This window comes from Portunus trituberculatus, chromosome 10, assembly GCF_017591435.1.
Source record: "Portunus trituberculatus isolate SZX2019 chromosome 10, ASM1759143v1, whole genome shotgun sequence".
Lineage (NCBI taxonomy): Eukaryota > Metazoa > Arthropoda > Malacostraca > Decapoda > Portunidae > Portunus > Portunus trituberculatus.
Window position 1 is genome coordinate 11,811,796 of NC_059264.1, and position 13,539 is coordinate 11,825,334.

Here is a 13,539-nt window from a genome sequence, read left to right on the forward strand (position 1 = left end):
GTTAACCCTAGCGGTGCCATATGACCTCAGCTGTTGCGGCGGCTAATGGAATAATTCTCTCTCTCTCTCTCTCTCTCTCTCTGCGTCACCAGCAACAATGTATAATGTGGTGAAAGAAGCAAAATTAAGGAAATATTTGTAAAGAAAAGTATAACAGTACATAATAACCCCAAATATCATGTCAAAATTATACACGAGACAGTTAATTCACGTTCATATGAATTATTTTGCTGTCAGGGAAATAAAGTAAAGGTTTAGATGGGAATAAGCAATGAGAGAGAGAGAGAGAGAGAGAGAGAGAGAGAGAGAGAAGCGAACTAGCTAACATCTATATTAATATGACGCAAATTGCACCATTATCTTCAAATTTTCACAGTCAAGAATAACGAAATGAGCCAAACTAAATCCAAAACAAAGGCTGTATCGGAAGGGAAAGGATTAGTAAAGCTTCCTAAGTAGATAGAGGACTAGTTTCCACAGCGCAGGTATTACGTCACTTAGCGGGGCACGGTCACTCAAATCAACCAAGCCTCACTCAGTACCTGCCGGGAATGAGTCTTGTGTGATATTCTAATCTTGTTTAATCGCGCTTCCTGGCTCTTCCCAAATGGACTACAAGGGATGGACGCGACCTGGAGGGAGTGAAAAAGGTATGGAACTGCCTGTATAGTTTAGGAATGACAATTTACGTATACTAAGCCCGTATTCTGAAATATTTCTCCGCCTCACCTCCATTAGATGTTACCATGTAGTTGTCACACGATACTCTAAGGGTGTTATTATTGTTCTAGTGATAAGTTAGCTTGACGTCTGTATCATTATAAGGAGAAAATGTAATGGTCTTGTGAAGGCTGGTAATTATCGATGTGGTTTTGGAAAATAGTCGTAGCGTTTCTGAACACGGGTCTAAGATTAGAGGAAAATGGCTTGTTTGCGGTCAGTTGTCACTCTTGTAAAATGAAATAGTGATATTGGTATTCTTACTCAGTGTTGGTTGTTTCTTTTATATATTGATATCTTTTGTATTTGTTTGTATACTTCTTATTTTTGGCGTTATTTTCTATTTACTTATTAATTGACTTTCCTTTATTTTCGATTCATTTTGTTGTTGATTGTTTCAAAATGTCTGCTACCGGTGCGTCTTTTGTGATGAAAGATAAGTACTTTCTTAGCATAAATATCTATTGTGCAGTTGGTACTATTCTCTCTCTCTCTCTCTCTCTCTCTCTCTCTCTCTCTCTCTCTCTCTCTCTCTCTCTCTCTCTCTCTCTCTCTCTCTCTCTCTCTCTCTCTGTTTCCAGTTCTTATTTCACTTAATATCTTCAATCAAATCCATGCATGTTTATCCACTAATTACCTTAACTACTGACACGGCTGTTACAGTTTGGCGTTCTTGGCAGCCAAAGTGCCAGTGTCGTTATGTAAACAAATCCAACCCAATCTATTATAAGCCTACGCAGAAGAAATGAGTTAATAAAAAAAAGCATTATCGTACTGCCTTGCTTTCCAATGCAATGTTTTCCCACTAACTACCTCAACTGCTGGTACGTCGGTTACTGTTTATAATTACTGACAGCCTTGGTGAGATTACGTATTGTTATATCCAACAATTAATCCCCATAAGAAATGAGATGATAAAAAAAAATATCGTACCACTACCTTGCTGTCCAATGCAATGTTTTCCCACTAACTACCTCAATTGTTGGTACGGCGATTACTGTTTATAATTACTGAGAGCCTTGGTGAGATTAGCTGTTATATAATCCAACAATTCATCCCCTACTGGAAGAATTTTCTACATTAACTACTTCAACTACAGGTACTAGCATGACTGTTACTCCTTGGTGTTAAGTATTGGCAGCTTTAGTGAGACTGGGTGTGCTACAGTCAAACCAAACCCGTCGTAACCACAATCATCCTAACAGATTCGATAGATATATTTGTATTTTGTATTCTATTAGGTTTTTTTTTTATTTTTACTGAGTGATCTAGTCTTATCTATTTTTTTTTTTAACTACCAACGACACTACAGTAGCATCCTCCTCGACGTCCATCAATTCCAGGAAGATAGAAATGCAAACGCTCTTTGCAAACAGTACGTACTTTATTGATAAACATAGCTATTCAGTACACATCAAATGAACCAGAACGAACGGGGGTGAACGAACGAAACATTGAATCAAGCCGACAACAAATACACTTAAGTAGAGCACATCACATTCACGGCTGTCCCTGTATGGAGTGCCGCTGGGCGAGGTGCTGGTGGCCCGTGCGTTACACCTTTTCCACAGAAGAACAAGGCCCGTACTCTGAAACGCCTTCTCTCACCACGACTATTTTCAAAGGTCACAGAGGAGATTTGTCAAAATTTTACGTGTTTGTCTTTTGTTAATGTTGTAATATCATCAGTCTGTCATTAGAAAGGTAAAAACCATTAAAAACGCGTATAACTTTTAACTAGAGCCTTTGAGATCGGTGTGCGGCATGGAAGCGTTTCAGAATATGGCCCTTCAAGTATGGTTCACGCTGGCAAAGACCGTGTGAGTAGGAGCTGCCACACCCCTGCTGGTATTCCCTTTCATTCCCATCACCTCCCCTTGTGGTGGATTGGAGGGCCGTCATATCTTAGCCCCAGCAGGAAGCGTTGTATCTTGTCCCTCGGTGCTATCTGTGGGGCGGAGGAGCGGTGGGGAGCATTGTGGCGGTGAGCGAGGCCAGCAGGGTAGCGAGCAGGATGACGCCGCTTGCTGAGACACTTGCTGCGCGCTGGATGGCCGCTGGATACTCGTCTGGGAAACAGTATAATACTAGGTTAGTTTTATGTTGGGCATATAGGCAGGAAGACACAGTAAGGAGGGATTACGAGTAGATAGGTGTACGAGGTTGTGATGAGAAGAAACACAGGATGAGAGGCTATGGTGAGAGGAAAGCGTGATTTATATAGAGGAAGGAAGCTGTAGTGGAGAGGAACACTGGTATACTGGTTGGAGGCTGGAGGGGAAAGCATTTACGTCTCTGTCTGTCTGTCTGTCTGTCTGTCTGTCTCTCTCGTGGCGAACCTCAAAGCAGTCCCTTACTAGTTTCTACAGCACCAAGTACCATTCCTGCTGTTCGTGTTGTTCAGAGCGTTACGTGAAGCAACCCCGGCGCTTCCTTCTGTAGGCTGCTACACAGTGATTGCGTCTCACATGTCAAGTATATTAGATTTGTATCTCCGAAAGTGGTAATCTAAATAGCCAGTTGAAGTCATCATTACTGCTATTACTGCTGCTGCTACTATTGTTGTTGCTGCTGCTGGTGTTTTTTTTTTTTCTTTTTCCTTTATTACCATTTTCTACTAAAACTTCCTCCTCTTCCTCCTACTTCTACCACCACATTCCTATCATTTACTCTATATTTCTCTTCCTCTTACTACTACTACTACTACTACTACTACTACTACTACTACTACTACTACTACTACTACTACTACTACCAGCAGCACAGTCAGACAGCCTCTAGAGGGCCACGAGACCCACCAGGCACCACGTGGATGGTCACACTGGCGGCGGCGAGGTTGGTCACATTGCAGTAGTAAATGCCGGAGTCCCGACGCCCTGCCTGGGTCACGCGCAGCCACGAGCGAGCCACGGACCCGCGCAGCTCCGTCTTGAGGCTGTGGGGAGAGAGAGGCGGGTGTGAGAAGGAGACCTGGCAGGGTATATTCAAGTAGACACGTGTGGAAGGGCAAAATATTAAGTGGCTGCTGAGAGGGAAGACAGATCGTGTACATTGGAACATACATACAGAGAAAATATAAAGAGGCAATAATAGCTAATCATTTGAACGAACACGTCTATAGAGAGTATAGATTAAAAAAACAAGACAAGAGAGTTGACTTTTTCAGTACTGGGACGCATTTTTATTCCGAGTTTTGGTTGTGATTAGACGATTTTATTGACATTAGGAAGGATCTATGGTGCTAAGAAGATTAATGGCCATAGACTTCACTATTTTGATCCCCCACATAAGTTTCTGAAGCTGTATTAAATCCCCATATAGTAAGCAGAATGAATAGGAAAACGCGGCATGGTACTGAAGGGGTTAAACTGGCTATGGAGAGAGGCTGACGAGAGGGAAGACAGCTCATGAACACTGGAATGACATACGTAGGAAGGATGGAAAATGGTAGATGTGGTCATTGGGATAGACAGAGAGAGCAAAGCAAGGTAACCTGATTCCATGGAGAGGCTGTGGAGAAGGAAAACAAGGCGTGGAAATTAGAAAGGATACGTGTAGGGAGGTATAAAGAGAGAAGAGTTGATGTTTGAATAATTACGTGTTAGGAAGTGAAAGAAGTAATAGGAAGTGAAAGTTAAATGGTTGTAGAGAGGCTGAGAGAAGGACAACCCATAGATACTGAGGTGGATACGTGTAAGGAGGAGGTGAAGAGATAGAAGTCACGTTTCTTCTCCCATACGGTTTGAAATGTTGCAGAAGAGAAGTATCATGACAACTCCAGAACTAAGGTAGCTTATTATTTTTTTTCTTGACGGGGATGGCATATTGAGTTGTCTCTCTCTCTCTCTCTCTCTCTCTCTCTCTCTCTCTCTCTCTCTCTCTCTCTCTCTCTCTCTCTCTCTCTCTCCACTCGTCAAACTAATTAAGGCATAGAAAAAAATAGTAAACACAATCGCGGTAAAATAAAAGCTGCCAGAGTCTTTTCATGATGTATTCCTTGTCTCATTACTGCAAAATAAAAGAAAATGGAAACGTATCTTATATAACAAACACTCCCTACCTACTTCTGTATTTCTGTTTTCCTACGACTTGACTTCTTTCAACTCCTTCAGTGCTGGGACGTATTTCTACCATGAATGAGTTTTTGATTATAATTAGGCTTTTATTTACATTAGGAAGTGTCTATGGAGGTGAGAAGATTAATAGTCAGAGTCTTCACTATTTTAATCCCCCCACATGAGTTTCTGAAGCTGAATAAAATCGCCAAATAGTAAGCAGAATAAATGTTAAAACGTCATCGTACTGAGGAGGTTAAGAGGGAGGTATCAAGATATTTGTTTCTCAATTTGGTTAACTCTTTACTTTTTCTTTTAGGGAACCAACACTCAAGTGAACCTTTTTTTTATATTATTTTGTTGCCCTTGGCTGGATTCTCTCTTGTATAAAAAATCAGTATACGAAAAAAATAAGAGAAAAATCTACTCTTTATTAACACACTAGACGAAAGAAAGGAAAAAAGAAGGAAAAATATAACTTTCTTTATTCACGTAATAAATAAAAACGAAAATTATAAAAAACCGACGAAAAAACACTTCATTAACGCAGAGAGAGAGAGAGAGAGAGAGAGAGAGAGAGAGAGAGAGAGAGAGAGAGAGAGAGAGAGAGAGAGACAGACAGACAGACACTAGCAACCATGAAAATATACAAATCCGATCTTTCTCTCTTTTTTCTCTCTCTCACTCTCACTGTTGAAATTTATAGCGCGGAAGTTGGCGAGCTGACATTTTGCTGTCACACTAATTTTTACTGAAAACTTGCAACGGCGCAGCGAGACTTATCCTTCCTGGAGTGACGGAGGCCCTTCACGCTGGCCCACGATGAAATAACACTGGAAAGTCGCTGTATTTCAATCTTTTCACTATTCCTCCTTTTTTTTTTTTCTCTCTCCGTACTGTATTTTGTTATTAACCACTTCAGTATTAGGAGGGATTTTTACCTTGACTTTAGGTTTGTTTAAGGGATTTTATTTACGTTAGGAAGAGTCTATGGAAGCTAAAAGAATAATGGCCAGAGTCTTCACTATTTTAATCCCCACATATGTTTCTGAAGCTGTATAAAATCAAATAGTAACCAGAAGGAATATGCAAACGCGTCATGCTACTGAAGGGGTTAGTTTGAAAGAATATGCCCTTTTTGATGGATTTATTTATTTACTTATTTATCTATTTGCCTTTTTCACTCTTCCAGTTCCTTCTCGCGGGGAAAATTCATCAGTAGTTGTAGAAATAGTACGATTGTTTTGATGTTGGAGTAGATTTATGGCGACACAGGAATGTAGATTTTAGTTTTATTGTTTTATTGTTGTGTTTCTACGGGACTAAGTAATGTGCTGCCCAGAGAGAGAGAGAGAGAGAGAGAGAGAGAGAGAGAGAGAGATTTTACTTTGGCTTTGTTTATATATTTGTTTATCTCTATAGTGTGTGTTTCCTGTCTATCTATTTCTCTCTCTCTCTCTCTCTCTCTCTCTCTCTCTCTCTCTCTCTCTCTCTCTCTCTCTGTGTGTGTGTGTGTGTGTGTGTGTGTGTGTGTGTGTATATGTGTGTGTGTGTGTGTTTATGTATCTATATCTCTATCTATATTCAACTATTTACATGTCTGTGTGTGTGTGTGTGTGTGTGTGTGTGTGTGTGTGTGTGTGTGTGTGTGTGTGTGTGTGTGTGTGTGTGTGTGTTAGTCTTTGTCTGTCAGTTTGTGTCAGCATTTATTTATTCGTCTGTGTTTATGTTGCTCTGTCAATTTATATTTTTCAAGAGTAATGTAACAAACCAAAGTAAAACGAAAAGGAAAGAAAGACTGGAGCGGATGGGACAGGATTTGTAAAGCTATATCTATCTGTTTTATCTATCTATATCTATCTATCTATCTATCAGGCAATCAATCTATAAATCTTTCAATCTATCTATATTTAAAACTACAGTACAATATACGACTAATACAATTCTGGAGCATATTCTCAGACACTTTGGCACCACACCTGTACTATTGTCAAAACCCCCACACTTTGAATATACACGAGGTTTTAAGGGGAAAATTTTACTGCTACAGTGCCAAGTTAACGAGACTTCTATGGATGTTTTTACGGCAACAGTGTCAAGTTAACAAGACTTCTACATTCTTAACAGAAAAAAAACGCTCTTGATAACCCGGTTGATCATCGCTGTGACCTTTTGAAACTAGTCGTGTAGAGAACAAAGCGTTTCAGGAGACCAGGCACTGAACGTCACGAAAGAAGAAAACGAAGGAAACGAAGCACCAATAAATCAAAAGAAAACGGAAAAGAGGAGGGAGGAACTATTACAAAAGCTCCTGGCCTGAAGCACAACCTGAACTAGTATTACAATGGAAATCTTTTCAAACTACAAACTACAATTGTTATACAGAGAAATCACTGACCCTTGCTAAGCCTAAAGAAACGGAGGGTGAGCACCGTTGTTTCTTCATCTCTCTCTCTCTCTCTCTCTCTCTCTCTCTCTCTCTCTCTCTCTCTCTCTCTCTCTCTCTCTCTCTCTCTCTCTTCTTCATCTCTCTCTCTCTCTCTCTCTCTCTCTCTCTCTTTCTTTCTTTCTTTCTTTCTTTCTCTTTCTCTCTCTCTCTTCTCTTTCTTCTCTCTTCTCTCTCTCTTCTTCTCTTTCTCTCTCTCTTCTTTCTCTCTCTCTCTCTTTCTTTCTTTCTTTCTTTCTTTCTTTCTTTCTCTCTCTCTCTCTCTCTCTCTCTCTCTCTCTCTCTCTCTCTCTCTCTCTCTCTCTCTCTCTCTCTCTCTCTCTCTCTCTCTCTCTCTCTCTCTAAATATTTTTCTTGCTTTTACTATTTTCTTTTCTTATTTTCAATGTAATGTTTCTCTCTCTCTCTCTCTCTCTCTCTCTCTCTCTCTCTCTCTCTCTCTCTCTCTCTCTCTCTCTCTCTCTCTCTCTCTCTCTCTCTCTCTCTCTTAAATATTTTTCTTGCTTTTATTTTTTGCTTTTCTTATTTTTCAATGTCAACGTTTGTTTTTGTCCAGCATTTCGTTACGTCATAGATATCCACTTACGTCATCATCAGCACTCATAACTTGCTGTCCTTCCATCATCCCCTCGTGCTGTAACATTTGTGTTAGCTGAATGTTTCCGCTACCAGATAATATTTTCTTTATCCTCCCTGCTTTTATCTTTATTTTTTCTTCTTTTATCGGGTGAAATCAACAAGTCACTTCTTTGATATCTGTATCTTCAAACACACACAGGCTCTTTTCTTTTATCTGCTATTTATCTATCTATTTGTTGACATATTTATACACATTCACTTAACTGACTTTATTTTTGTTACACGTAAACTGAATAATTGACCAAAATAACGATGCAGACTGAATGAAAATGAACAAATATAATTCCCAATGAGAGAGATGAGCCTTCACTTCTCATTACCAGAGAAATGAAATCTTAGACTTGGCGAGTTTCTGCTTCTTTCTCGCCGGGGTGTGATGTGCTCGAGAAAGCTAGTTAAATTGTCACTTCCTTGGTTGTGCCCACACTGAAGCGCGTCACAGCCACCAGGAACGTCTTTAGGTAATCTTGAGTCGTCCTATTGCCTTCACTGTTGCGAAAATTGATATAAAAAGCTGCAATAAACAGTTCCCCAGCCTGCACACCACTAATCGCCATCATGGTGACTCTTCTAACCAAGTGACTCCAGCTAAGGTAACGTAAGACTGGATTCACTGCTACTGACTGAATTATTCATCTCCATTCACTAAAGTATTGTGTTGTTTATAGAGGACAAAGAAACTGACTATTTATTCACATTCCTAACAAAACTTTTTTCAATGCATATATTAACGGGTTATACATAAACGAAAAAAAGCTGGTATGATATGAATAATTCCGGATTTTACGCATTGAAGTTATGTGTATCGTTAGCTTTATTCTTTAATTTCTTAGTGACTGTACGCGTAAGAACACAACACAAGGAGAGCTGTCAATAAATCTTACCATTCTTATTCTGAAAAGCTCTCTACTGGTTCATTACTTACTGTTTACCGAGGTTTTTTCTACTGCCACTGTTTAAGAGCCATTTTTTTCCTATCTCTAAAAAATCATAACCTTACCATGTTAAAACTGTTACTTATTTTCTCGATTACTTATTTTTTTTTGCGACTCGACACTATAGCTTTGAGTATAAGTTTCTGTATATCTCTGTAAATCTAACGCTGTCAAGCATAAACCCGTTACGTCTCCGTCTCTCGTGATTGCCAGCCCTAAAGCTCGTGTCTAAATTAGCCTTACTATAATAGAGAATACCTAATCACCAGTCCTCCAACAAGAGTCAGCGATAATGGCGTAAATAATGACCAGTTTGTCCCCGTGCGTCGCTGCACCTGAGTCGGGAAGCATCCGGCGGCAGGCAAGAGCTAAGGCCTCGCTCGTTATGTGGTAAAAGTGTGATTAGTTCTCCGCCAGCCGTTACGAACACGCCGCAGGAAGCCACCACCATACTTCACGGCGGCTGACTGACCGCTGCCGCCAAGAGAAACCGCTTCAGTGTTCATAATTCTTGGAGCGCTTTCTCTTTCTCTCGCTGCCATGACTAAGCGGCTTGTAACAGGTTGTGATGGAAGTTATTGGGCTTTTCTAAGGAGTTTTCGTGGTTACTGGATGATTTAACAGGCTATTGTGGAACTTACTAGTTTTCATGTGTGTTTTTTTATGACTAGTGATAGTTAAAAAGTTTCATGTACGGATGGAAACGTGTGTGTGTGTGTGTGTGTGTGTGTGTGTGTGTGTGTGTGTGTGTGTGTGTGTGTGTTCTTTTTTCCATCATATACATTTAGTTTTTTTTTTTTATTTCTACCGTATAATATGAAAAGAAAAATTTCCTTCCATTTTTTTCACATTCACCATAACTTATCATCTTACTTATCATTTATCATTATTTTCTAAAGATATGAAAAAAGAAAGCATACACGTATATCTATCTTCACATTTCCTCTATACATCTATCACAATTGCCTTTCTTCATAATGATATAAAAACTCTGGATTATTTCTCACACTCAAAAAAACACTTTAAGTTCCTATTCATCTCATGCTTAGCGTAGGTATAGAAAACTCTACGTCTTTGTTAATTTCTCTACCTTTCACTTCCATTCACTACACATTTCACCATCGCGCAGAAAAAACAGAGTAGAAAAAGGAGGGAATTCGCAACTTTTAGTATTTTTACCAGCAGTTGATGTGAAGCCAAAAAGTCACGTTTAACAAGGAAACACGGGAATTCCAACTGAGTGAGGAATGCTTGGGAATATTTCAAGTATTTGTTTCTGCGGCAAGACTAAAGCGGCTGACAGAGAGAGAGAGAGAGAGAGAGAGAGAGAGAGAGAGAGAGAGAGAGAGAGAGAGAGAAGCGTTTAGCGAGGAGTTGGAGAAACATTTTTGTCCTCCTCCGCCTCCTCCTCCTCCTCATGTTCATTCTTCTCCTCCTCTTCCTCGTCCTCTTCCTTTTCCTCCTTCTACTTCTCTTTCGCTTCCGTTTCCTCTCCTTTCGTCTCCTCCTCCTCCTCCTCCTCCTCCTCCTCCTCCTCCCTCCTCTTCCTCTTCCTCTTCCTCCTCCTCCTCCTCCTCCTCCTCCTCCTCCTCCTCCTCCTCCCTTCCTCTTCCTCTTCCTCTTCCTCCTCCTCCTCCTCCTCCTCCTCCTCCTCCTCCTCCTCCTCCTCCTCTTCTTCTTCTTCTTCTTCTTCTTCTTCTTCTTCTTCTTCTTCTTCTTCTTCTTCTTCTTCTCTTCCTCCTCCTCCTCCTCCTCCTCCTCCTCCTCCTCCTCCTCCTCCTCCTCCTCCTCCTCCTCCTCCAGAATACAACAGTGGAGGGAATGAAAAGCTGTAGAAGGAAAATCAGATGAAGGAATAGAAATAGTAAGAAACGAAAGTAGCAGTTTTTTTTTTTCTGCCTTTATGATATTGATCCTTGTGTTCCTAATCTTCTTTTTCTTCCTTTTGTTATCACATTCTCTCTATTCATCAATTTATTTCATGTGTTCTCGTTTTGTTTTCTTCTTACAACTTTCTTTTCCCTCTTGTCATTTTTCTCTTCCTTTCACTTCCTCCTCTCTCTCATATTCTCCTTTCTCCTCTTACTATTAGTGCTTCTCTTCCTTCAGTCATTCTATTTCTCTTTATCATCCTCTCTTTCGTATCCTCTTATTCCCTTTCTTCTCTCATATTCTCTTTCTCTTCTTCTTACTCCTTACCTTCGTTTATATTCTCTGACTCTTCCTTCTCTTTCTATCCTCCTATTTTCTTTCTACTTCTTTCCTTTTCTTTCTCTTATGTTTCCTGCTTCCCATTCTCTCCTTTCCCTTCCTTCACAGTCTCCATTTTCTCCTACTCCTCTCTTTTTCTTATATCGTTCTTGCCTTCCTCTTAATCCTATCCTTCTAATATTCTCTTTCTACAGCTTCCCTTATGCCACCCTACTCCTCCTCCTCCTCCTCCTGCTCCTCCTCCTCCTCCTCCTTCATTCCTCTTTGCCGTCCCATTATTCTTTCCTTCCCTCATGTCCTTGTCTTTATACTCCTTCCTTTTGTACTTCCCTTCACTTTTTCTCACTTCTTTACCTCCCTACCGTCTCTCTCTCTCTCAGCTTCCACCGCTGGCTTGGTTAATACAATTCATAATCTTGCTCATTATTTTACTCATAACTTTAAAAATCCTTATTCTAGTGTTCTTATTTTTTCCGAGTTTCAGGTCCTAAATTCCAGGGTGTGGGTTATATGTTTTAGGGGAATTTTGAATTTTGTTTTAATTTATATATTCTCAAAGTATTTTTTTTTTTTTTGCTGAATTGTAAGATGTAAATTCTAAGTTATTGATTTGATTTGTTTTCTAAATTTAACGTTGTGATTTCTACTTTTAAATTCCGAATCATTCGTATATCTTCCTTAGGTTTGTTCAAGATTATAAGTTACATATCACAATGTTATTATCGATTTTATGTTACAAATTTTCAACTTCGAGTTTAGAATCTTATGCTTTATTATCTGTCCTAGTTTTAGAATATAAGTTCCGGACTCGAAAGTTTTACGTTATATATGAACTCTGAATTATAAGCTACCCTCTGCTCTGATTTCTTTTCTATATTCATCTGCAACTTTTAGGAACTTGTGTACTGTTGTAGGCACTAGAGGTATAATAGTTGATAGTGATGTATTGAGGAAAGACACGATCAGACATATTTTTTTCTCATTCTTAAGTATCCATGCAAACAAATCCTTACACTGCTCCAAGTACTAATAAAAAAGAATGACCATATAAAAGGGTTAATTCTATATTCGCATTTCCTCAGTTTATAAAAATCTGAAACAAAAAGATTTATTTTGTCAATCGTTAAGTTTTGGATTTGAAAATAGTTTCTAAACATCAAAATAAGAAAAGATTTGAGCCCCAAGCTCTCAATATGAAGCTTCTTAATTGTAAGTGAAATGTAGATTCTAAATCCCGAAAATTTTTAAATCTATACTAAAGTTTTAAATTCGAAATATTTCTACCTTTAAGATTTTTCTGCACTCATAGATCAAACAGTATTCATGAAATCATGATTCCAGCGTTCTCAAAAACGGACAGCGCTGCAAAAAACAACAGATCGGTCGCCTTTGCTTTCCATTAGAGGCTCTTTGTGTCTAAAACGCGATTAACCTGTATTTATCTCTCCGAAAAACCGAAGCACTACCCTGTAAACAGCAGTGAGGCAGGCAGGGAGCCTCGCTGTGGCGAGGAGAAGTGGCTGTAAATGCTGTGAATGCCTCAGTGCTGCGCCTCACGCTTCCCCGGACCCGTGTTTGACTTGCTGTTGTGAGGAAGCAGTGAGTTACAAGCGTGCAAACAACAAGGGATTAATACGCCGCCGTGCCGAGACACGAGCCGGCCCGGTGTGGTTGGTGGAGGAATACATGAATTAAGGCTAGGTCGGTGATTGCTCAGGATTCCGGGCCAATGTATGGGATTGGGGGAGGAATTGATGCATTATCTGGATGGGTTTGACCGTGAGGATTGATTATAGAGGATTAGGTACCTACTGTGCGGATATTCAAAGAGGTGAATGCTAAAATAAATAGAAGAACGGTTTTGATGTAGATTTAGACGAGAAGAGGAATTTTCAATAACAAAGGTCAAATATCAACACGAGAAAACAAACCATATGAGATTAAGAAAGTATGAACAATGACGGTAAAGGATTGAGTATGCAAAGTCCTCAGCACAGTGACAGACTATTCAGTCAGAAATAGAAGGTAAGTACGGTGGCAAAGTATTAAGTGAGACTGTAAAAGTTCTGAGTAAATTTTAGAATAATTAGTGAGAGTAAAATAATTAAGTACTTTCTAAGCGAACGAGATCGATTATGAAAGGCGCAGTGACCAGACTTATAGTGAAAGAACCATTGCAAAAAGTTAAATATGTGAAAGAACCATTGTAAAGGGTTAAATACGTGAAAGAACCATTGTAAAGAGTTAAATACGTGAAAGAACCATTGTAAAGAGTTAAATACGTGAAAGAACCATTGTAAAGAGTTAAATACGTGAAAGAACCATTGTAAAGGGTTAAATACGTGAAAGAACCATTGTAAAGAGTTAAATACGTGAAAGAACCGTTGTAAAGAGTCAAATACGTGAAAAAAACCGTTGTAAAGAGTCAAATACGTGAAAAAACCATTGTAAAGAGTTAAATACGTGAAAGAACCATTGTAAAGAGTTAAATACGTGAAAGAACCATTGCAGAGTTAGATACGTGAACGAACCA

General features: G+C 39.4%; 1 protein-coding gene across 1 annotated transcript in view; it reads right to left on the reverse strand.

Annotated features, from left to right (window-relative positions):
* Nucleotides 1-2,085: 2,085 nt before the first annotated feature.
* Nucleotides 2,086-13,539, reverse strand: part of LOC123502104 (zwei Ig domain protein zig-8-like) — a 360,559-nt gene continuing 349,105 nt past the window's right edge. The window contains exons 7-8 of the mRNA XM_045251318.1: nt 3,519-3,655; nt 2,086-2,789 (exon numbers count right to left, since the gene is read on the reverse strand). Coding sequence (XP_045107253.1) covers nt 2,665-2,789; nt 3,519-3,655 — 262 coding nt within the window. The 3' untranslated portion in view covers nt 2,086-2,664. The remainder of the gene's footprint in view (nt 2,790-3,518; nt 3,656-13,539) is intronic.